At 41.7% G+C, this 24,932-nt stretch overlaps 1 protein-coding gene across 2 annotated transcripts; it reads left to right on the top strand.

Moving 5' to 3' along the window:
- The first annotated feature begins 1,424 nt into the window (after nucleotides 1–1,424).
- Nucleotides 1,425–21,593, top strand: GLO1 (glyoxalase I). 2 transcript variants are annotated; one of them, XM_055264612.2, is made up of 6 exons: nucleotides 1,425–2,208; nucleotides 8,443–8,525; nucleotides 10,884–11,024; nucleotides 12,188–12,255; nucleotides 12,953–13,042; nucleotides 20,148–21,593. In XM_055264612.2, exons 1-6 carry the CDS (start codon nucleotides 2,125–2,127, stop codon nucleotides 20,234–20,236), a joined length of 555 nt encoding a protein of 184 aa, XP_055120587.1. In that variant the 5' UTR covers nucleotides 1,425–2,124; the 3' UTR covers nucleotides 20,237–21,593. The 2 variants fall into 2 exon arrangements, with proteins under 2 accessions (XP_055120587.1, XP_055120588.1); XM_055264613.2 differs by lacking the exon at nucleotides 1,425–2,208 and adding an exon at nucleotides 7,030–7,186.
- The last annotated feature ends 3,339 nt before the right edge of the window (nucleotides 21,594–24,932 follow it).

Here is a 24,932-nt window from a genome sequence, read left to right as displayed (position 1 = left end):
CATTTACATGCTTTATATCTCACATATTCTGAGAAGCTCACCAGAAAGATTAGTGCAAAAGGGCCGGGAACAGTGGCTCATGCCTGTAATCCGAGCACTTTGGGAGGCCGAGGTGGGCGGATCACCTCAGGTCAGGAGTTTGAGACCAGCCTGGCCAACATAGTGAAACCATGTCTCTACTAAAAATATAAAAATGAGCCAGCGTGGTGGCAGGTGCCTGTAATCCCAGCTACTTGGGAGGCTCAGGCAGGAGAACTGCTTGAACCCAGGAGGTAGAGGTTGCAGTGAGCCAAGATCACACCACTGCATTCCAGCCTGGGCGACAGAGGAAGACTCCATCTAAAAAAGAAAATTAATGCAAAAGAAGACAATTTCAATAATTCAGTGGTAACACACAGTATATGGAGAGTTTGTGTATTGCTCCAATTCCCGAGTTTAAAAGGTTTAAGGTCTAGTTCCATATAGAAGTCCTGTAGTTCTAATAGACTGTGTTTTGATGAAATATCCTCAATAAGTTAGTATGAGGTATGCACAACATTTCTGCTGAAATCCTTATCCTGCCTATCCTTTTGCAGTGGACATCCATGGTTCAGTTTGCCTGGCAATCCTCGCTTCTCATAAGAACACCATCACTCTTCTTTTGAGGAACAGATCCTCCCCAAACACCAACCAGGTGGTCCTAATCCAGGCTGCCAATCACAGTGCTTCAATCACAGGAGTAAGCACAGGTCCTAGGCCAGGCCAATCACAGCTCCTTCTTGGATTTTCCAATTTGATAAAATCCAGGCTGGCTGGATAAAATCCAGAGGGAGAGTTTACTCCCACTCCTAGTGAGAGAACAGCTGCCAAATTTCTAGTCTTATGGAGCTGGTGTCTGATAAACTGAAGCTGAGATGCAGAAAAAAGCTGAGATGAGAGACAGAGACATCTTGGTAGTGGCCAGGTGGCTAGTGCCATATACATCCCTGCCCAACCTCATTTTGGTTAGGTGAGCACCAGTCATTCCCATTTATTCTTTTAACAACAAGAAGTATTTAATGAGCATCTACTATAATGAGCCAATCATTGAAGACACAGTGATGACTAAGCCTTCCAGTGAACACAAAATATATATTAATGTAAAAAGTACTGCAAGTTATGGACATTTGGAACCTAAGTAGGCAAACCACAACTTAAATCTCATTTAGGCTGGGCACAGTGGCTACACCTGTAATCCCAGCACTTTGGGAGGCTGAGGTGGGAGGATCACTTCAGCCCAGGAGTTGAGACCAGCCTGGGCAACATGGTGAAACCCCCATCTCTACAAAAAATACAAAAATTAACTGGGTGTGGTTTTGCAGCCTGTAGTCTCAGCTAATCGGGAGGCTGAGGCCAGGGGACAGCTAAAGCCCAGGAAGTCGAGGCAGCAGTGACTGCAGTAAGCTGAGATCATACCACTGCACTCCAGCCTGGGCGACAGAGTGAGACACTGTCTTAAAAAATTAAAAAAAAAAAGAAAAAAGAAAAAGAAAACTTATTTAATCCTCAACAAATCCTGTTAGGAAGCTCAGAGAGGGTCAGTAATTATTGCAGGCTTCTAGCGCTAATACATGGCGGAACCAAGACTTGAACATAGGTTTTCGACTCAACAATTGTTTTAATTACTCTGTGCTGCGTAAACTGAGAAACCTCTGAATCCTTACAATTTTAAAAGAACAACTTACAGTTTTCAGTTTCCGTCAGATTCCAATTTTCTACCAAATTGCAGCCCTGAGGTACGAATGGTTACCAAACTTTGGTTACCAAACTTTGGTTAAACAAACAAAATTAGTTCATTAAATAAAAGAGAAACCACTCCGCCCGGGCTGCATTTTTTTTTTTTGTACGAGTTTGCCCTCTTTATGCGCAAGGCTCCTTGGGAGTTGTAGTCTGAGGCATAGTCCTGTGGGTGGAGGCGCTGACTCACTGGGACCCAATCAGCAGAGAGTCAACTTGCTCTCCGCGCAGCGATTGGCTGGAAGTCAGCGGTCTCCCGCCCGCGGCGCCATCGCGCGATCCCTAGTTAAGGCGGCACAGGGCCGAGGCGGAGTGTGGGTGACTCCCCTGTTCCTTGGGTCCGGTCGTCTGTGATACTGCAGTGCAGCCATGGCAGAACCGCAGCCCCCGTCCGGCGGCCTCACGGACGAGGCCGCCCTCAGTTGCTGCTCCGACGCGGACCCCAGTACCAAGGTGGGTACAGGACCTAAGGGAACCGCTCCCCGAGCTCCGCTGGGCCGGGACCGGGCCGCATTCTATCCAACCCCATCCCGCCGCCGCTGCAGGTCCGCCGGCTTCGGGCGGATGGGAGTGTGCTGGGAAGAGGGATAATGGTGTTCGATGGGGCGATCGTGGGGCCCGCGAAGTGTGGAGGGGATCCGTTGCCTCAGCTAGTTTCAAAGACTGCGACCCTGTTTTGAATTGGCTTGTTTATGTTGCGACGGTGGCTGGAAGCCAGGCCAACCCAGGGTCAGTTTTCCCAAATCAGTCGCCAAGGCCCACGAGAACAGTAGTTTCAGAACTCCCAGAAATAGGTTCAAAGACGCCTGTCCTGTGCCAGTCCTGCCCAGCCTCGTTTTTCCTTACCACCCCGACTCCAGTCTTAGCTCCTGCAAACTAATTTGATCATTCTTAAGTTTAACCGCGCCCAGAATTTCACTTTTGCTTGCTTGGCCTTTGCTGTGGGTTACAACCGCCCTTCTTGCCTTCCTCATCTTCGTGGGGCCCAGGAGAGATTACAGAATCATAGAGTTTGGATCTGAAAGAAATCTTAGAAATTCCTTCTCTTACCCTCTCGTTTTACAGTAATGACCCAGTAAGAGAAACGACCTGTTGCATACAAAGGCTTTCACTTACTGAACATGTCTTTACTGAATAAGAATCAGAGTGACTCACTCAGGTGTAGTGTTTCGGTTGCCTTGTTAAGATCAGACACAGTTGGCGGGCGCGGTGGCTCACGCCTGTAATCCCAGCACTTTGGGAGGCCGAGGCGGGCAGATCACGCGGTCAGGAGATCGAGACCATCCTGGCTAACACGATGAAACCCCGTCTCTACTAAAAATACAAAAAAATGAGCCGGGCGTGGTGGCGGGCGCCTGTAGTCCCAGCTACTCGGGAGGCTGAGGCAGGAGAATGGCAGGAACCCGGGAGGCGGAGCTTGCAGTGAGCCGAGATCGCGCCACTGCACTCCAGCCTGGGCGACAGAGACTCTGTCTAAAAAAAAAAAAAAAAAAAATCAGGCACAGTAACCTCTGTTTATTCCAGCGAAGTCATCAGTGTCTGTAAACGCCTTTGTATTTATTTATTTGACTACATCATTTGTAAATTGCTTAAAGATTGAATATGTGCTTCGTGCAGACCTTTAAAAGGGGTACATAAGTGGTCCATGACTCTAGTCCCTGCTTGTTCTTTACCTTCAGGGCAAAGAGTCAGACACATCTTATTGCTAAAACTTTTGACTAGCACCTGGTACTTGGCCTAGGAAAAATGTTAGTCATTGCAAAATTAAGGGGGAAGGTAAAAAAATTCCCTGTCATGCTCATCTCACTTGTATATCCCTTAATATGAATACCTGGTTTCTTCATATAATGTAAATTGAGTCACTCAGTGTAAAATATTTTCCCAGATAACTAGGGGTTTTATATAATGGGTTTTTCAAATAAAAAGGATTCCAGGGAGATCTTTATAAAATACACTAAGTATATAAATATACTTTTACAGTTTTGTAAGGATTGTATTGTAGGCAGGTAGGACATGCACTAGAAACATCCTTGATTGTGCCTTTAAAGTTTTCTTGGCCGAGTGTGGTGGCTCACACCTGTAATCCCAGCACTTTGGGAGGCCAAGGCAGGTGGACCACAAGTTCAGGAGTTCGAGACCAGCCTGGCCAATATGGTGAAACCCCACCTCTACTAAAAATACAAAAATTAGCTGGGTGTGGTGGCAGGCGCCTGTAGTCCCAGCTACTGGGGAGGCTGAGGTAGGAGAATCGCTTGAACCCAGGAGGCGGAGTTTGCAGTGAGCTAAGATTGCGCCTCTGCACTCCAGCCTGGGTGACAGAGCGAGAGTCCGTCTCAAAAGAAAAAGTTTTCTTACAGTAGTTTTGTTAATTAAATTTGGAGAATGACACTTCTCCTCCCCCTGAAAAAAACCTCATTATTTCTATTGTCCACCTTTTGATAAGGCACAGGAGCAAATCTTTGTCACCCAGTAGCCATCCCAGTAAAACCAGATAGTTTAGGCATAAAAGACATCTTATTTTTATTCTAAATTTAAAGCATGATAAGGGAAAGACAAAGTTAAGGACTGTCAGGTGAGACAAGACATGAGCATAGCATAAGTCTTACTTTTTAAAACAGGAGATACATGTATTTTAAACGATATTTTAGAACCATACCAATAAACAGCAATCATTTTTAGGAACTTAACTTTTTAAAACAGGAACTTTTTCTCAAGATCATGCAAGTGTTTACAAGAGGGACAGGGAGTTAACAGGCTATTTTGGTGATAAAAATAAAACTGTTATCTGAGCGTAGAATAACTCGATCATTTTCTTAAAAATAAGCCCTACTTGTTTTTATATCCATTTAACAATTTGTAGCAAAGGATTTATAAGCCTCTATTTTATAAATAAATTCACTAACATTGAATATATCTTACTTTTTTTGCCACATATAGACTTTTTAAAGTGAAAATTTTAATATTCTTTATGTGTATGTGTTTAGGCAGATATAGTACATAGTTCTCTTAATAATAAAGTTAAAGGCTGTAACATTAATTTTAAGATATAATTAATCTCAATAGCATATTAAGTGGTATTTGTTTTCATATGCATGTGTGTGTATATATATATATAATGTTTTTAAAAGCTAATATACTGTTTTATATATTCCCATGCCATTAGACTTAATATACCATCTGTATTTATCTCCATGCCATTTAATATACCTCTACGCAGCATTTTAAATGTTTTTCATAATATTCTATTATGCCTGTGTCATACTATCTGACTATTCCTTTGTTGTTAGAGGCAGTTAGTGGTTTAAAAGCAAGGACTTTGGAATCAGATTGCTTGGGCCGGAATTTTTTCTCTGCCACTTACTTTCTCAGCAGTAAAATGGGAATGATAACAATATGTATCTCATGGGCTTATTGTGAAGATTACATGGATTAGTTTCTGTGAATCTCTTAAACAGCATCTGGCACATATTGTGTAAGTGTTGTGATGGATGCCTTTGTACATAAATCTTTGTCAGAGTAATTATTTCCTTAGAATTTTAGAAAGAGAACATCTTGGTCAAAGAATATGAATTCTTAGGCCAAGGCAGGCAGAACATGAGGTCAAGAGATCGAGACCATCCTGGCCAACATGGTGAAACTCTGTCTCTACTAAAAATACAAAAATTAGCTGGGCCAGGTGGCGGGCGCCTGTAGTCCCAGCTACTCGGGAGGCTGAGGCAAGAGAATCGCTTGAACCCGGGAGGCGGGTTGCAGTGAGCCAAGATCTCACCCCTGCACTCTAGCTTGGAAACAGACAGAGACTCCATCTCAAAAAAAAAGAAAAGAATATTAATTCATGCACTACCACGACCGGCTGATTTTTTGTATTTTTAGTAGAGACGGGGTTTCACCATGTTGACCAGTCTGATTCTCGAGCTCCTGACCCGTGATCTGCCCGTCTCAGCCTCCCAAAGTGCTGGGATTACAGGCGTGAGCCACTGCACCTGGCCAAGAATATGAATTATTGAGGACTCTTGAGATTCTAGTTGTTTTCTAGAAAGATTGTAAGGTAAGGATATGATAGACTATGGGATAGAATAGTTAAGGTTGTCTGACTTTGGCAAGTACTTGGCATGGCATCTATAACAAAAAATAAATTCTGTGCCTAAGATATGTGGATTTGAGTACAGCCTGTGTAGTCTGAACAGAAGTAATGATAAAGTCGTTGGTAGTCTAGCAATACTAATGTTGGTACTAGAAAGATGTTGAAGAAACAAAATATAAACAGGATCACTACACAGCAGATTTTAAAAGATAGTTTTTAGATTTTATCCTTTTTTAAAAAAAACTGAGCAACAAATAATGTTGGGTGCAGCTTGGTTGGAAATATATTATCTCATAATTCCATAGGTTAGAGGTCCGACATGGGTCTGTCCCACTGTATTGGCAAGACTGTGTTCCTTACTTAGAGGCTCTAGGGAAGAATCTGCATCTAAATCCATTTAGATTGTTCCCTGAATTCAGTTTCTTTCCACTGTCGGACAGGGGTCCCAGCTTCCTTGCTGGCTGTCAGGTGTGGATGGGTATGGTGAGGTGGGAGCAGAGGGCGGCTGCCTTTAACTCCTGGCACATGTGCCCCTATGTCTCAGAGCCAACCTGCAGGTTGGCCCCTTCTCACACTTGGAATCTGTCCAACCTCCCTTTATGCCACACTCTTCTACTTTCTTTGCGCGCGCACGCTCGCTCTCTGTCTCTCCCTCTCTCTCCTGCATTTAAGGTCTTGTGTGATTACATTGAATCCACCTCAGTAATCCAGGCTAATCCCATTTTAAGGTCCACTGATGAGTGACCTTAATTCCATCTCAGAGTCTCTCACAGCAGCACCTAGGTTAGTGTTTGAGAGAATAAGGAAGGACATCTTTAGAATTTAGTCCTTGCTTGCACCTCCCTCCAGAGACTGAGAACCAGTGCTGGGAGGACAGGTTTCTCCCATGAGGCCTGCCAGCTAAAGTCTGTGTGATTGTGTGTGGTCAGGCCTGAAGGATCATCCATAAGACTTTGTCCTGCAGGTGGCTTCCTCAAGCAAACATTGTAACCAATAGAGAAGCAGCTACCACTCATATTAGCTGGGAAAGAAGGATGTTTGTTATTTTGGTAGTGTTCATAGTGCCTTGTTTTAATATATACCTAGACCAGAATATGAAGTGGACATGGTCTTGCTGCTTTAAATTTTTTTTTTTTATTTTGGTATCACATCATGGCAGCCACAGAGTGACTTTATATATGTTCAACAGGAGAAAACCAAGGCCCAGCTGTGAGTACCAGGCCAGCACCTGGATGTGCAGAGCTACTTTTCTCTTTCTCGGCTGCTTGATAAAACCGAGACCTTTAGGACTGTAGCATCTGACTGGGAAAAGCAACCCAAATGTTCTAGAAACATGTAACCTGCCTGGTATGTGATTATAAGTTGTGAATAAAGAATTTAATTATTATATTTATTAAGATCAGTTTTAATAAGATAAAGTAGTTTTTAGGCTAGTTTTGTTTTAAATGAGAATTTTAATGCTTAAAAGAGTATGTTTCATTTACTTAAAATTTAGCAAAAGAGAAAAATATAATTTCCTAATGATGCTGAATGAACTATATTTGTATTTTATATGATGTGAGTTATATAGGAGAAAGATGGCATGTGGCTCCAAAGGAAGTGGTCAGAATTTTCAGGCCTGTTTTGTCAAGCCATGGGTATAACACAAAAAAAAATCTGTTAGGAAGCACCAGTGAGGTTCACAGACTCATGGTCTGGAAGGTACATACCAATGGAAAAGGGAGACCAAAACTTAGAGGCCTTAGACAGTTAATTACTCAGTGTCAGCTTCTCATCTACAACATGGGGTATGAATATCAACAGTAATACCATATAGAGTTATTATACCTAGTTAAGTCCTAAGTAGAATTATTAATGCTATTAATAATCTTAACTCCATGAATTTACGTACCTTCTACCCTTTTCTCAGTCAAGCCTTCTGTTTCCTGATAAGTAAGTTGAACAGTTTCCCAAAGGTGTTAGCAACAGTAACTTTTTACCCTTTTAGTTATTTAGGAGTCTAGGATCTTGTGAGTAACTCTTTGCTAGTTTGCATGGTCACCAGTAAATGGTTCTAGAAGGGCATTTATGCCTTCATTCAACAAATACTATAGTGATCAACCTCTTTATGTGTAAAATCAGTGTTTTAGTTTGGGTAGCCCCAAAGCAGACTAGAGAGAAAGGTGTGGTTTTCAGTTGTTTGAGAAGAGGTCACAGAGAGCTCTGCAGTTAGGAGCTAGGGAGAGAGGGTGATCATAGGTGTACACGAGTGGATTACCACTGTGGGCAACTGAGGTTCAATCCTGCCAGGGATTCTTTGAGGGACTTTGTAGTACCTGCCTCTGAATTGTCCCACCAAGGGACAGGGATGCCAGGTTTTTTATCGACCATTGGTTGAAGGTCATTCCTGCAGTGGGAACTTTCTGACACTTTGGACTTGCATCACACAGGGGCCTGCAGCCAGAAAATACCACTGGGCAGAGAGCCCTCGCAAGCTGTAGGTGGTAGGTTAACAATTGTGTTATAACGTTGGACTGTCTTTGTATCTTGTTACAGAAAGCACAATTAATGTTGGTAATAAATGGTAAAAGTGAAAGATGTTTAACATAAATATTTTTCCATAGGATTTTCTATTGCAGCAGACCATGCTACGAGTGAAGGATCCTAAGAAGTCACTGGATTTTTATACTAGAGTTCTTGGAATGACGTAAGTCAAGTACTTATTGGCACCTTAATGTTTAAATATATAGCTTTGCAAATCTAGAGAGTGTTTTCAGACCCATCTTAAAGTTTGTTTCAGAAGTAACAGAAGTTCTTTTGGCCAGGAGTCTGTGATTAGGCCTGGCTGGACAGAGCTTCTCTTCTAAGTTCTTTTTCTTCTCTATCCCAGCCAGCCTGAAAGGGCAAAACAAGACACAAATAGTTGCATTTTCTCCAGTCTCCCTTCTCTGAGCGCTCCCATCTAAATCCTTAATGTGTTCAGACCCCTTTTGATGTTCTGTTCACTTTTAGCCCCTTGTTTACTTCAGGAAAGTTATAGATAATAAGAACTTACTACTCAGAAAACCAATGGGCTTACTTAAAAGTGACCATCTGTTCTATTTTTCTAGGCTGTGTTTTCTTTTGCTCAGTAGGTCATATCCACTGATCTTGCAATCCTAAAGCATATTTATTTTTCTAAAGCATGTTTATTTTTCTTTTTTTCTCCAGCTTTACTGAGGTATATTGAGAAATAATTTTGTCATATTGTTGATTTGTTTCCCTAAGTTATGTGAGCATTTTGCTTTTGAGCATATAGATACATGAATAATAAAATAATCTTTAAATTTAGTGCCTAGATAACCTCCATTCACATTGAGAGAAAAACTTAAGTAATATATGTCTATATTTAGAAAAGTTGACCAGTTCAGAAAAATACAAAATGAAAAGTAATTGCTTCCCTTCCCAAGTTCTTCTCACCAGAGATAACTGCTGTCCAGTTTCTTGTGATTTTTTTCTAGAAAAAGGTATTATGAATATATTTATGACATATTTAAAGGACAAAATGAAAACAGATTTATTGAACACTTTTGCCAGGCACTTCAAATGTTTTGTTCAGTCTTCACATCAGTCTTAGGAGGTAGCTTTTATCCCCATTTCACAGATGGAGAAACCAAAGCTTAAGGAGATGAAGTTACTAGCTCCAAATCCCACAACTGGCATATGGCAGGGCTGGAACCTGTATCCATTGTCTGATGAGCTCTAATGTTGACTTTGTGTGCAGAGCCCCCAAATAGGGTACAAGTTGACAGTAAGCTGGAAGATTCGAACAGCTGAGAAAAGCAAGTTGCAACAGTTTCATTTCCTTCAGTCCCAACGGATTGGTCCATGAGGGTTGTGTAGTCTGCTTTAGTAGGTGCAGAGATTGTTTTTCATGATTGGAGTGTTTGAGGTGTTTGATACTTTATTATAAACATGTTAGAGTAAATCTTATTTGTGATAAGTCAATGCAAGGATCTAAGTGGGCCAAGGTCTATTGTATAGCAGTGATAATGAAATAAAAGATTGGAAGCAGAACTCTAGAAACTTTCCATTTGCTATATGCTTCAGCCATTTGCTCTTATTGATTATGAACAAGGTCATCTTTGAATAATCTAAAGAAAATCATATATGCATTCTCATGCCACCTTACTCCTTGCCAAATAATGCTATACCATTTAAAGTCACTTAAGGTTCAGGACTTCAGTTATCTTTCTTAAAACCTCAGGATTCATAATTCATTCACTCTTTCTCTCCTATCAGTCTCTTCTACTGTCTCTTTGCCCTCAGAGAAGTGTAAGTCTTCTTTGTTCTAGAATATTTCTTGCCCTCTGCTCCCTTGCCTACCTCCCCGTTGTCACTGCCATGCTTGCTACTGTTTTACCTGCTTACCTGCCTTCTCCCCAGTACAGTGTAATCCAGCTGATGCTTCCCCACTGCTGCTGACATTGCTCTCATGGGACCTTTCCATATCTCATGACCTCTTCTTAGTCTTAATACTGTTTGACCTTTCTGCAGTATCTGATACCGTTAGCCACCTTACTGTTGACATTCACGTCTTCTGTGATGTTAGTCTGTCCTTCCTCCTCCTTTCTTACCACCTATCCTTAATTTCCTTTCCTAGATGTTTTGGCATATTAAGAACTCAATAAATGTGTTTATTTAACTGAATGACATATTTATATATGTGTTTGTATGTGTGTATATATATGAAATAACAAGGTTCTTTATATTTTTCAGTACAAATAAACACAAGTCTCTTTTGGAGATAGCCATTTCTATTTATTAACAAGTACCATAATTTCAGCTAAATGTTACTATATTTAAATAATTGATGAATTACAGAAGTTTTTATTTTTCAAATATTTACAGATGCATTTTAATGATATTTTTTCACTGATTTTTCCTCCTGCTTATTCCATTAAAATAGGCTTACTACATATAGCTCTCCTTTTTAGTAAAACTTGAATATTAAGTTATGTTGATTATAGTATGAATTAGCCTTTCCTGTTGTTAATGATTCAGGCTTGTTGTTTTTTCATTGCAGACTAATCCAAAAATGTGATTTTCCTGCTATGAAGTTTTCACTCTATTTCTTGGCTTATGAGGATAAAAATGACATCCCTAAAGATAAAGATGAAAAAACAGCCTGGGCGCTCTCCAGAAAAGCTACACTTGAGCTGACACAGTGAGTATGAGTTTCTATATTTATGTATATTCTAGATTTTTTAAGGTAGTTTTTAAAAATCTTTTTTGTTTTGTTTACTTACCAGTATAATTCTGCCTAATCACTTCACATTTGTAGTAATATATTGAAGTGTTTTTCATGCATCTTTTGATCTTTGTATTGTTCTTGGGCAAATGAGATCTTTTTTTTAGAGACAGGCTCTCTGAAGCCTCTAACTTCTAGGCAGTCTTCCTGCCTCAGCCTCCTGAGCACCTTGGACTACACATGTGTGCCACCACACCCAGCTAATTTTGTTTGTTTGTTTTTGGTAGAGGCAAGGTCTCACTATGTTGCCCACGCTGGTCTCAAACTCCTGGCCTCAAGTGATCCGCCCGCCTTGGCCTCCCAGACTGCTGGGATTATAGGCATGAGCCACCACGCCTGGCCCATTTGTCTTTTAGATAGAGAATATAAGACCCTGAAATTGTAAGATATTTGCCTGATTGTCAGTAACTAATTTTTAGGTACTATAATTAGTCTTTCAGCATCCAAAATTTTGTTTTTTTTTATTATTTTGCTACATTTTTGATCCAGAAATGTGATATCATGTGTTCCTTTAAAAACTCTTCAAATCATTTTGTAATAATTAACATTCAAATTTGGTATTTTAAAAACTTGAACGCTTAAAAATATAGGCAATTTCTTTACATTGTTTATCTGCACACTTTAACAACTACCAAAAGAGATTGGTTTCAGAGTGTGTGATTTCGTGTGTCCCTTGATTCACAATAAAGCTTTGGAATCAGGCAGACTTAGATATGAGTCTGTGACTCTAAACAAGTCAGTGGCAGTTTCATCAATAAAATGGAGATGTTCACATCTAGCCCGTGGAGCTGTTTTAAGGGTTTAAATGAAATATAAAGTACTTAGCACAATAAATGAGCATTGTTATTATTCTTATTATTGTTCTTGTCCAGTACCTGTATTTACTGTCTCCTTAGTCTAGTTAAAATCATACTTTGCCCATTTGTCCTTTCTATAGTTGAAAACAATATTTTTGTAGCAGGAGTTAGGCCAATTATGTAAAGTAGCATATTAACATGGTAAGATTTCAAAGATGTTACTTTCTTTTCAGAAGATCTATTCCCTAGGACATTGTACCTATGTTTTCCTTCCTTTTGTAGCAATTGGGGCACTGAAGATGATGAGACCCAGAGTTACCACAATGGCAATTCAGACCCTCGAGGATTTGGTAAGTTTGCCTATTTGTATGTGATATATGTAGATTTGTGTGATTTTGTATTATGTATATAATTATGATTTTAACATTAATGTCCTAATTAAGTATGATCAATTTATTAGCAATATGATTATTTTTATTTTCCACAAATAATCTTATTTAGGAGCTGTTTAATTTCAGAGTCTTGATCTAAACATTACATTTACTATCTCACCATAATTTACTTTTAAGTCTCAGAATTAATTTCCAGTAGACTTTTTTTTTTTAAAAAAAGCTATAGTTAATACTAATCCCAGTTTCTGCTAGCACATACACTTCTGCCTTGCTCTGCAATCTCTCAATCAAGATGACAGTATTGCAGGCTTCAGCTGGCTGCTATAGTCAATGCCAACCACAAACCTATTAAGTATTGGTAAATGATTACTGTTTTTTGGTGTAGATTGTCTTAACTGTTTAGACTGTATATGAGCTGATATTGGTTAATTTTAAATAATTTATAATTCAGGGCAACTAATTAACTACTTATACCCAGCCCGTTAGACCTATATTTGTGCTTTAATGTATTATAGATTTTGAACCTACCTAAGTCTATTCCCAAGTGCCTTATGTTTTGAAATAAACAAGTTTTGGAAGCTACTTGTGGTACTTGGACGCCCTGTTGTAATTATTTCTTCCTTCTCTCTGCTTTTTTGGGGGGGTGTCACGGAAGGTCATATTGGAATTGCTGTTCCTGATGTATACAGTGCTTGTAAAAGGTTTGAAGAACTGGGAGTCAAGTTTGTGAAGAAACCTGATGATGGTGAGTCTACTACTTACTGTGTTCAGGCCTGTCTTTAGTCGATATTTACTAACCACCTACAGAGGCCACTGTTGTAGTAAAACCCTTTTGGCTACAAGTAACAGAAGTCTCCACTTCAACCAGAGTTTTAAAAAAGAGAAATGACTGGAAGAATATCTGGGTATTTTAGGGAACTGAAAGACAGCAACTAGGGTGGCTTTCCAAGGGACTAGACACAGGACCTGTGTGTGAGAGCCATCAAAACCCTAGACTCCCTCTCCCACTCCCCGACCCCACCACTTTCTTTCACTGGCCACCAGCTTTCACTATTTCAGTGTATATCTTTCCACCCAAAAATAAGTTCCTTAAAGTCCATTTTATCTGATGCTCATATAACGACACCAGCTCTCTTTAGTTTATAATCACATGGTGTTTCTTTTTCATCTTTTACAACCTTTGTATGTCCTTAAGTTTTAGGTAGGTTTTTTGAAATAGCATATGTATAGATTTTGCTGGGTTTACATGTATTGTTATTATTTTACTTAGATCTCTTTCTGAAATATTTCAAATTAAAATTGAAATATTAAATAATTCAGAGTCTCAATCTAAACATTTGAAATATTTCACTGTTTAATTTCAATCCTTTTTAAAAAAAATTAAAATATTTAATATCCAGTGCTGGGCGTGGTGGCTCATGCCTGTCATCCCAGCACTTTGGGAGGCCAAGGCAGGTGGATCAGGAGGTCAGGAGATCGAGACCATCCAGGCTAACATGGTGAAACCCTGTCTCTACTAAAAATACAAAAAATTAGCCAGGTGTGGTGGCGGGCGCCTGTAGTCCCAGCTACTCAGGAGGCTGAGGCAGGAGAATCGCTTGAACTTGGGAGGTGGAGGTTGCAGTGAGCCGAGATCGCACTGCTGCACTCCAGCCTGGGTGACAGAGCGAGACTCTGTCTCAAAAATATATATATATTTAATATCCAAATCTTCTCCCCTATAAGAAAGGAATTTGCTTCACTCCATCCTCATTGTGTCACTATTACCTAGAGTGGGATAGTATTGATTTTATTTTTTAAAGATAATAATAAATATATCAAGGTGTTTGATCACTTTTTCTTCATATGTCTCTTGTAGTGTCTCTGAGACAGGATCTCACTCTCATCCAGGCTGGGGTGCTGCAGTGGCACTGTCATAGCTCACTGTAGCCTTGAAACTCCTGGGCTCAAACAATCCTCTGCCTCAGCCTCCTCCTAAGTAGCTAGGACCACAGGCACATGCCACCACACCCAGCTAATAGTTTTTTTTTTTGTAGAGATGAGTTCCTGCTATGTTGCCCAGGCTTGTCTCAAACTCCTGAGCTCAAGCGATTCTCCCACCTTGGCCTCCCAAAGCACTGGGATTACAGGCGTGAGCCACTATGCCCAGCCTTTTTAGCATCTTTTGGATTTTTCTGTTCTTTTATTTAAATACCTCAACCAAAATGGTCTTTAAAGGGGTTTTGTTTTTGTTTTGTTTGTTTGTTTTTTTGTTTTTTTGTTTTTGAGACAGAGTCTCGCTGTTGCCCAGGCTGGAGTGCAGTGGCGCGATCTCGGCTCACTGCAAGCTCCGCCTCCCGGGTTCACGCCATTCTCCTGCCTCAGCCTCCCGAGTAGCTGGGACTACAGGCGCCCGCCACCTCGCCCAGCTAATTTTTTGTATTTTTTGTTTTTGTTTTTTGAGACGGAGTTTCGCTCTTGTTGCCCAGGCTGGAGTGCAATGGCACAGTCTTGGCTCACCGCAACCTCTGCCTCCTGGGTTCAAGTGATCCTCTTGCCTCAGCCTCCCGAGTAGCTGGGATTACAGGCATGCGCCACTGTGCCTGGCTAATTTTGTATTTTTAGTAGAGACGGGGTTTCTCCACCTTAGTCAGGCCGGTCTCAAAATCCCAACCTTAGGTGATCCGCCCGCCTCAGCCTCCCAAAGTGCTGGGATTACAGGTATGAGCCACCGCACCCAGCCCTTTAAAGGGTTTTTAAGGCAAAACTTTTGAGATTCTGTGTAACTGAGGATGATGCCTTTATGTCTGAAGGACAGTTTTATGGAAAACCCTAGGTTTAATTTCCTTCAGTCTTGAAAATACTCTTCATTTTCTTTTTGCATATGATGTTGCTGTTGAAAAATCCGTCAATCTATGTTCCTTTGTATATTCTTCTGTTTTATTCTAGAAGCTTTTTATATTATTTCTTTGTCCTTGCCTGCATTCTGGGAGATTTCCTCAAACTGGAATATCAATTAGCTAATTTTCTCCCAAATGTATCTTTTCTGATATTTAGTTCATCTATTTTGTTCTTAAACACCTGTTATAATTTTGAGCTCTAATTTTCGCTTAGTTTTCTTAATATATTCTTTTTGTTTTTTTTCATATTGGTAATATTTGTTTTGAGACGGAGTCTTGCTCTGTTGCCCAGGCTGGAGTGCAGTGGCGTGATCATAGCTCACTGCAACCTCAAACTCCTGGGATCAAGCAATAATCCACCTCAGCCTCCCGAATGGCTGGGGCGACAGGCAGATGCCACCATGTATGGCTAATTTTTTATTTTTTTGTAGAGACAGGGTCTTACTATGTATCTCAGGCTGGTCTCTAACTCCTGGCCTCAAGTGATCCTTCTGCCTCAGCCTCCCAAAGTATTAGGATTACAGATGTGAACCCAGCCGGTCATTACTTTTACATGTCTAAATAGTCCTTGGGGCTGGGCATGGTGGCTCATGCCTGTAATTGGACCACTTTGGGAGGCCGAGGCAGGAGGATTGGGAGGATCACTTGAGGCCAGCAGTTCAAGGCTGCAGTGAGCTATGATTGTGCCACTGCATTCCAGCCTGGGTGACATAGGAAGACCTTGTTTCTACAAAAAGTTTTTTTTTTAATTATCTGGGCATGGTGGCACATGCCTGTAGTCTGTATGCCTAGCTACTTGGGAGGCTGAGGTGGGAGGATTGGTTGAGCCCAGGAGTTGGAGGCTGCAGTGAGCTATGATCCATTGTACTTCATTTCAGTATAAATGACAGAGCAAGACCCTGTCTCCAGAAAAAAAACCGAAAATAGCTATTGGTCCATTATTCTAATATTTCTTCTGTTTGAATCTACAATCCATTGCTTTTGGGTTTTTTAATGGTTATGTTTCTCAAATTATTATTGTGGCCTCTGAGCTTTTTTCCCCTGCAGCTGTTCACTATTCTAACGCATGAAGCAGTGTGAATAAGAGAATGGCCAGATCCCTGTCCTTAACAACCCACGATCTCAGGACAATGGGCTGGATAAGCCTAGGCCAGAGATTCCTAGGCACCTAGAAATGAGACTTAAAAATTTCACCTTCCACAAAACAACTCTTCAGGTTGGATCTTCCCACTTCATCCCTCAGGGAAGAGTATTAGTAGGAGACACTTCCGATAGTGTTATTCCCCAGCCCTGGGCGTGGAGAGAGGGCTGGGGAGATCATTCGGCCCTACCATTTTTTCTCAGTTTCTCACAAGTACAAGGCTCCTGCACTGCCCTTGTTTACTGCTAAGGACATCTGAACAAGTGAGAGGGCAGGTGCTGATGCACACGGCAGTGAGGGAGGAGCAAGAGCAAAACTCTGTTCTCCCACAGCCATTATGCACTGCCTTCTGGTCCAGGCCAGAACTACCACTTCCCACACAGCCCAAGTTAAAACAGTCACCCCACCCCATCCTCACCCATTCTCCCCAGCCATCACCAGCAGGGTTTCTTTCTTTCTTTCCTTCTTTTCTTTTTTCTTGTCTTGTCTTTTCTTTCCTTCCTTCCTTCTCTCCTTCCTTCCTTCCTTCCTTCCTTCCTTCCTTCCTTCCTTCCATCCTTCCTTCCTTCTCTCCCTTCCTTCCTTCGTTCCTTCTCTCCCTCCCTTCCTTCTCTTCCTTCCTTCCTTCCTTCCTTCCTTCCTTCCTTCCTTCCTTCTCTCCCTCCCTTCCTTCCTTCGTCCCTTCCTTCCTTCCTTCTCTCCCTTCCTTCCTTCCTTCCTTCTCTCCCTTCCTTCCTTCCTTCCTTCCTTCCTTCCTTCCTTCTCTCCCTCCCTTCCTTCCTTCCTTCTCTCCCTCCCTTCCTTCCTTCTCTCCCTCCCTCCCTCCCTTCCTTCCTTCCTTCTCTCCCTCCCTTCCTTCCTTCCTTCTCTCCCTCCCTTCCTTCCTTCCATCCTTCCTTCCTTCTCTCCCTCCCTTCCCTCCTTCCTTCCTTCCTTCCATCCTTCCTTCCTTCTCTCCCTCCCTTCCTTCCTTCTCTCCCTTCCTTCCTTCCTTCCTTCCTTCCTTCCTTCCTTCCTTCTCTCCCTCCCTCCCTCCCTTCCTTCCATCCTTCCTTCCTTCTCTCCCTCCCTTCCCTCCTTCCTTCCTTCCTTCCTTCCATCCTTCCTTCCTTCTCTCCCTCCCTTCCTTCCTTCTCTCCCTTCCTTCCTTCCATCCTTCCTTCCTTCTCTCCCTCCCTTCCTTCCTTCTCTCCCTCCCTCCCTCCCTCTCTTCCTTCCTCCCTTCCTTCTCTCCCTCCCTTCCTTCCTTCCTTCCTTCCTCCCTTCCTTCCTTCTCTCCCTCCCTCCCTCCCTTCCTTCCTTCCATCCTTCCTTCCTTCTCTCCCTCCCTTCCTTCCTTCCTCCCTTCCTTCTCTCCCTCCCTTCCTTCCATCCTTCCTTCCTTCTCTCCCTTCCTTCCTTCCTTCCTTCCATCCTTCCTTCCTTCTCTCCTCTCCCTCCCTTCCTTCCTTCCTTCCTTCCATCCTTCCTTCCTTCTCTCCCTCCCTTCCTTCTCTCCCTCCCTTCCTTCCTTCTCTCCCTCCCTTCCTTCCTTCTCTCCCTCCCTCCCTCCCTCCCTTCCTTCTCTCCCTTCCTTCCTTCCTTCCTCCCTTCCCTCTCTCCCTCCCTCCCTTCCTTCCTTCCTTCCTTCTCTCCCTTCCTTCCTTCCTTCCTTCTCTCCCTTCCTTCCTTCCTTCCTTCCTTCCTTCCTTCCTTCCATCCTTCCTTCCTTCTCTCCCTCCCTTCCTTCCCTTCCTTCCTTCCTTCCTTCCTTCCTTCCTTCCTTCCTTCCCTCCCTTCCTTCCATCCTTCCTTCCTTCTCTCCCTTCCTTCCTTCCTTCCTTCCTTCCATCCTTCCATCCTTCCTTCCTTCTCTCCCTCCCTTCCTTCCTTCTCTCCCTCCCTCCCTCCCTTCCTTCCTTCTCTCCCTCCCTTCCTTCCTTCCTTCCTCCCTTCCCTCTCTCCCTCCCTCCCTTCCTTCCTTCCTTCCTTCTCTCCCTCCCTTCCTTCCTTCCTTCCTTCCATCCTTCCTTCCTTCTCTCCCTTCCTTCCTTCCTTCCTTCCTTCCTTCCTTCCTTCCTTCCTTCCATCCTTCCTTCCTTCTCTCCCTCCCTTCCTTCCCTTCCTTCCTTCCTTCCTTCCTTCCCTCCCTTCCTTCCTTCCATCCTTCCTTCCTTCTCTCCCTTCCTTCCTTCCTTCCTTCCTTCCTTCCTTCCTTCCTTCCTTCCATCCTTCCATCCTTCCTTCCTTCTCTCCCTCCCTTCCTTCCTTCCTTCTCTCCCTCCCTTCCTTCTCTCCCTCCCTTCCTTCCTTCCTTCCCTCCCTCCCTCCCTCCCTTCCTTCCTTCCTTCCTTCCTTCCTTCCTTCCTTCCTTCCTTCCTTCTCTCCCTCCCTCCCTTCATTCCTTCCTTCCTTCCATTCTTCCTTCCTTCTCTCCCTCCCTTCCTTCCTTCTCTCCCTCCCTTCCTTCCTTCTCTCCCTTCCTTCCTTCCTTCCTTCCTTCCTTCCTTCCCTCCCTCCCTCCCTCCCTCCCTCCCTTCCTTCCTTCCTTCTCTCCCTCCCTCCTTCCTTCCTTCCTTCTCTCTTTCTCTTTCTTTCTCTCTCTCTTTCTCTCTTTCTTTTTCCTGCATTTTCCATCTGTGTTCCTCTAGGATTGATCTTGGGGAAAGGAGCCAGAGATAAAAGTCAAACCAATTCAACATATTGGTCCCCAAATAAATTTCTGAGGTCACATTTTTCCATTTAAGCAGACAGCTCTGACATACTAGACTCTCAGTCTCAGTTATGAATTCCTGGGAGAAAGACTCTCGCAGAATTTGGATTGCCTAGGATAGTGTTTAAAAGGGTTTGTATGACCCAAGCATCTGGGTCTTTTGGTTGTGGGGGTTAGCCATGCTACCAGCTCCCTTCAGCACCTCCCTATTTTTTTTTCTTCTTTAAAATAAGACAATTTCTGCAACTACTGAACTGGTAGCGTGGTATCATGAAGGTGAGGCAAATGCCTGATACCTAAAAGGTGCAGCCAGTCCCACAGTTTATTTCAGGAGGGCTGGTATTCGCAATGTATGCAAGATAACATTTTAGTCATTATGAAAAGTATGACTTTTCATACTTTTCTGACAAAAAGAATTTTTAAAATTTAAAACTGTAAACAAAATAATGTACTTCATTAAAATGCAAAGTAAATCTTTTTTTTTTTTTTTTTTTTTGAGATGGAGTCTCGCTCTGTCACCCAGGCTGGAGTGCAGTGGCGCAATCTCGGCTCACTGCAAGCTCCGCCTCCCGGGTTCACGCCATTCTCCTGCCTCAGCCTCTCCGAGTAGCTGGGACTACAAGTGCCTGCCACCACGCCTGGCTAATTTTTTTGTATTTTTAGTAGAGACGGGGTTTCACCGTGGTCTCGATCTCCTGACCTCGTGATCCGCCCGCCTCGACCTCCCAAAGTGCTGGGATTACAAGCGTGAGCCACCGCGCCCGGCCTAAAATGCAAAGTAAATCTTTAATTAATAAAAGTTTTTAAGGCCAGGTAGAGTGGTTTGTGCTTGTAATCCCACCACTTTGGGAGGCAAGGCAGGAGGATTGCTTGAGGCCAGGAGTTTGATAGCAGCCTGGGCAGTACATTGAGATCCCGCCTCTACAAAATCAAAAAATTAGCCAGGCAAGGTGGTGCGTGCCTGTCGCCCCAGCTACTTGGCAGGCTGAGCCCAGGAGGTCAAGCCTGCCTTGGGCCGTGATCGTCCCATGCACTCCAGGCTGACATTCAGAGCAAGACCCTGTCTCAAAGAAAGAAAAACATTTTTATGGTGTTTTCTTTTTTAGTTTTTTCAATAATGAAAAATTTCATTTTGCAGGTAAAATGAAAGGCCTGGCATTTATTCAAGATCCTGATGGCTACTGGATTGAAATTTTGAATCCTAACAAAATGGCAACTTTAATGTAGTGCTGTGAGAATTCTCCTTTGAGATTTCAGAAGAAAGGAAACAATGTGATTCAAGATATTTACATACCAGAAGCCTCTAGGACTGATGGATCACTGTTCCGATTCAAATTATTCTCCAGTCCATTTCCCCTTCCTATTTCAGCTGTTCTTTTTCACCTAACTGTTCAGTCATTCTGGTTTTCAAGTAGTGCTTTATCTTATGTCCTTGAATATAGTTGTATAACTTTATTTTTTAGGTAATAATTAGAACAGTTCCCTTCAGAGGCTGCATTTGTCTTCTGCTTCCTCAATATTACTTCTCTTCAAATCTGCCTTTGAATCATCATTTAAAAAAAAAAATTCACATGTTTTTGTTGTGGTTATCTTCTGGGGTTTCAATTCCTCAGAAACAACTTTGTTCACAATGGAAAGTAAAGAACACTGAAACAGTGTTCTTTCAGTAAAGTACAAAGTGTTTATTTTACAAAAGAGAAGGTACTCTTGAGAGCAATTCAAAATCATACTGACAAGGATACTGACAGAAAAAGTAATTTCTTCTTATTATAAAGTACATTTAAAGTTCAAGGACTAACCTTATTTATTTGGGAAAGGGGAGGAGGAAGGAAATGATATGGTACCCAGACACTGGGCTAGGCTGCAACTTTATCTCATTTAATACCCCCAGCTATCGTGTGAGAAAGAAAGCAGGCTAGGCATGTGAAATCACTTTCATGGATTATTAATGGATTTAAGAGGGCATAAATCAGCTCAACTCAAGATTTCATCATCACTTTTAGTATTTAGATTGTGCCTCAAAGTTGTAGTACCTCACAATACCTCCTCCACTGGTTTCTTGTTGTAAAAACCTTCAGTGAGTTTGACCATTGTGCTCTTGGCTCTTGGGCCTGAGTACCGTGGTAGGGGAGTAAACACTAGAAGTCTTTAGTACAAAACTGCTCTAGGGACACCTGGTGATTCCTACACAAGTGATGTTTATATTTCTCCTAAAGAGTTTTCCCTACCCCAAGGTCTTCATGATGCCAGTAGCCATATATGATAAAGTATGTTCAGTGATAACTTAGTTATCAGAAATCAGCTCAGTGGTCTTCCCCGCCATGATTCACATTTGATGGGTTTTTAAAAATCAAAGTGATTTTGAAAATCTCTAATGGCTCAGAAAATAAAAACATCCAGTTTGTGGATGACTATATTTAGATTTTCTCTAGACTCTAGTGGAAGACCTTTGGAAAGGCCATGCCAACCGTGCTTGTACTGCTAGAAGCACTTTACATTTCCTTTTTGGGTGAAATGGATTTATGTGAGTGCTTTAAACAAATAGCAATACTTATAGACTGAAATAAAATGAAACTTCAAATAAGACTATGTTTAATTTGTAAACCTTTGTCCATCATGTCTTTCTTTTTTTAAAAAAAAAAAAAGAGCTCCCCTTAGGGAGTACTGAAAGGATTTGAAAAGGCTTGTAGGCTCATTCTGAACAGAGAACAATTGTGATTCTGTACAGCCCGTAAAGTGGGTAGTTCTATGGATAAGGGAGCATGGGAAAGGTGGGAAGAAGAAAGTGAATACGGAATAAAGGATTGTGGTGATAAAGTGCAAACAAGAATATCAAAAGGTAAGGAACTTATGAAGACCGATTTCACATGTTGAGTACTAGAGCTGACAAACGGGAAGGCTAATACATTCACAAATTCAGTAATTTAAGGTTTATTTCTAAGGAAAGAAGCCTTCTCCACTTGCTAAGTAAAACAACAAAAGATAGCCCTTGCTCATTCTTTAAATTCATTCTTATGTGCATTTTTTTTTAATGTACAGTTGGCCCTTAAACAACATAGGTTTGAACTCCACTGGTTTATTTATACAAGGATTTTTTTTCAAGCAAATGTGGGTTGAAAATACAGTACATAGGGGGCTGACTTTTCATATGCCAACTGTGAGACTTAAGTATGCACAGATTTTGGTATCCATGGGCAGTCCTGGAACCAATCCTCCACATACACCGAGGGACAACTGTATATGGTAACACTACGCCTTGTTAGGGAAAAGAACAATTCACTTCCAAATTCACTTACCTGAGAAGTTGTATGAAAGTAAAAAGTAGGTCACAAGAAGTTTTCTTATTTTCCGTGATCATGGTCAATGTAAAACAAGTCAGTCTCCTATGAGCCCTACCTAGCTAAGGCTAGAACCGTTATAATACAGGTGGTTTGAATGAAAAGCAGATGGCTGAAAGGGAATCACTGGAGGCTTTCCCACACAGTATTTTCACCACGATTGCATAGAGTGTGTCTTAGTTGAGGCAGTTTTAATAAAAATATCATAGACCGGGTGGCTTAAACAACAAACATTTATGTCTCACAGTTCTGGAGGCTGGGAAGTCCCAAGATCAAGGTGCCAGCAGATCCAGTGTCTGGTGAGGACCCACTTCCTGACTTGTAGACAGGCACCTTCTCACTGTGTTCTCACACATCCAAGATAAATAATCTCTTAAAAGGGCACTAATTCCATTCATGAGGGTTGTACCCTCATGACATTACCTCCCACAGGCCCCACCTCCAAATACAATCACACTGAAAATTAGGCTTAAACATATGTATGGGAGGGAGCCACAGGACACAGACATTCAGTGCATAGTACAGTATATATAAATAATCCTCAGCCATACAACTGATTATGAAGAGTGCTGTATCAGTAAGGATGCTTGCTATTGGCAATAAGAAAAAAAGCCAGCTCTCTGATACAGCAAGCACTTAAGAGATTCTAAAATGGATTGGTTGGCCAGGCGCAGTGGCTCACGCCTTATCCCAGCACTTTGGGAGGCTGAGGCAGGTGGATCACTTGAGGTCAGGAGTTTGAGACCAGCCTGACCAACAAGATGAAACCCTGTCTCTACTAAAAATACAGCCAGCATGATATCTGGCTCTGAAAGAAAATTCTCATGTGATCAAGTGCACAGTAACAATCCTATAGTAAAAGCTATTGGAGCTTAGAAAATGATACCCCAATATATGGCACTTTGAAGTACTAAAGAAGCAGCTTCAAAATCTGACACCCCTTCACCCACATCGCATCTCCAATCTTATCTCTCCTAAAGCTCAGGATGAGGCTGTTCTCTTTAGTTCCCTTATATACCTACAAATTGGACCCATCAAAGAGGAACACAATTGCCTTTGATCCCCTCCCTGAAATTTCATTAACTAGAGATTAAACCTCACATCAGAGGAAGAGACTGAAAATTAAACAACACATGTAGAGCCCAAACTTTGTCCCAAACTATTGTCCCTTTTCCCTTCCCACTCAATTCCCAAAGAGAATCATTTACTAACCATTGCCTGAGCACTGGAGCCATTTATTCCTCCTAAAAATAACTTACTGTCCCTTAAAATTACCACATCTCCCCCATCTCTCCTTCTCTTATGAAGAAGGGTATATAAGCATCTGGACCTCGTTGTGTTACTGGATAATCATTCTCCTGTGATTCCCCTGTGCTTATGCATGTTAATAAACTTGCATACCCTTTTCTCCTAATCTGCGTATTGTCAGTTCATTTTCAGCACAGCTTCAGAGGGCAGAAGGGAAGCTTTGCCTATTTGCTCACACAGTGCACTGGTGGGCTCTGTGGAGTTGTCTCTTTCAGAATTGCTTAACATATGCAGAAGACAATACTCAAAATACAAGCCATGAAAACACTCTTGGTGGTGGATGAGGAAGGTTTCTGTGTGTGTGCTCAGGACAATATGGTCAGGTATGCAGTGTCCTGATGGACCAGCTAATATTGTGTGGCTGACTAAAGGCAGATACATACTGTTTAGAATTCAGTAATCTAATCAGCGGATGGTAGAGGGCTGACAGCCTTTTGTGAAGAGTGAGTCACCCCATTAAAAGATTCTCACCTAAATAGGAACATTCCTCTCCATATGGTAGTGAATAGAGAGAGCCCCTGCAGGCAATCTAGGATTTTCCTTAAAAAACAACTCTTCAAAAATAAGAAAAAAATAAGTGTTCAAGACCATCAAGTTCCATCCAATAGAGCAAGAGGTCTGCAAACTCACAGACAAGTCGTGTTTTTCTTTTCTTTAAAAAAAATTCCCATTAGTTACCAATATTTAGAGGTCAACAGATTTCAAATCTGGCAACCTTGGATGCTTATACCACATGGCAACAATCTGCTAGGCTGAGTATAGAGTACTTAACCACCTGCCTGGGCTGTTTAGGCATTAGAATGCTCTGTTGGAGAACGATCAAGATTTGGATTGAAATTTTTCAAAGAAATGATCAGTTGCTCACTCTGACTGTAGGAAAATCTAACTAATGCTCCCATGAAATGTATGGCTTTTAGCAAAGTGGCTGGCCAGTAAATCTACCTGGAAGAATTACTTGCAAAACATACCCTTAAGTAAATAAATTAATGTGGTATTTAGTTACTGGATCTAAGCCAGTTAAATTTGAGGACATGTGCCCCAAAAAATTATTTTAGTTTGGAACAGGTGATCTTGATCCATTCTTTCTGATAAATGGTGAGCAACAAGATCAGCTATAAAGTTTATTATAATAAAATATCATCAGCATATAGGAAGATAATGGATTTTTTGATTTCTAAAGAAAGGGTGCATGTATCCAAATAACCTAAAAGTGGTTTCAAATTACTTAGACATAAGTTAAAAACAAGAAGGGCTACAACTATTTTATGCTACTTAAA

This window comes from Symphalangus syndactylus, chromosome 23, assembly GCF_028878055.3.
Source record: "Symphalangus syndactylus isolate Jambi chromosome 23, NHGRI_mSymSyn1-v2.1_pri, whole genome shotgun sequence".
NCBI classification, from domain to species: Eukaryota; Metazoa; Chordata; class Mammalia; order Primates; family Hylobatidae; genus Symphalangus; species Symphalangus syndactylus.
The sequence above is the reverse complement of the archived record's forward strand: the minus strand, read 5'-3'. Positions and strand labels throughout refer to the sequence as shown.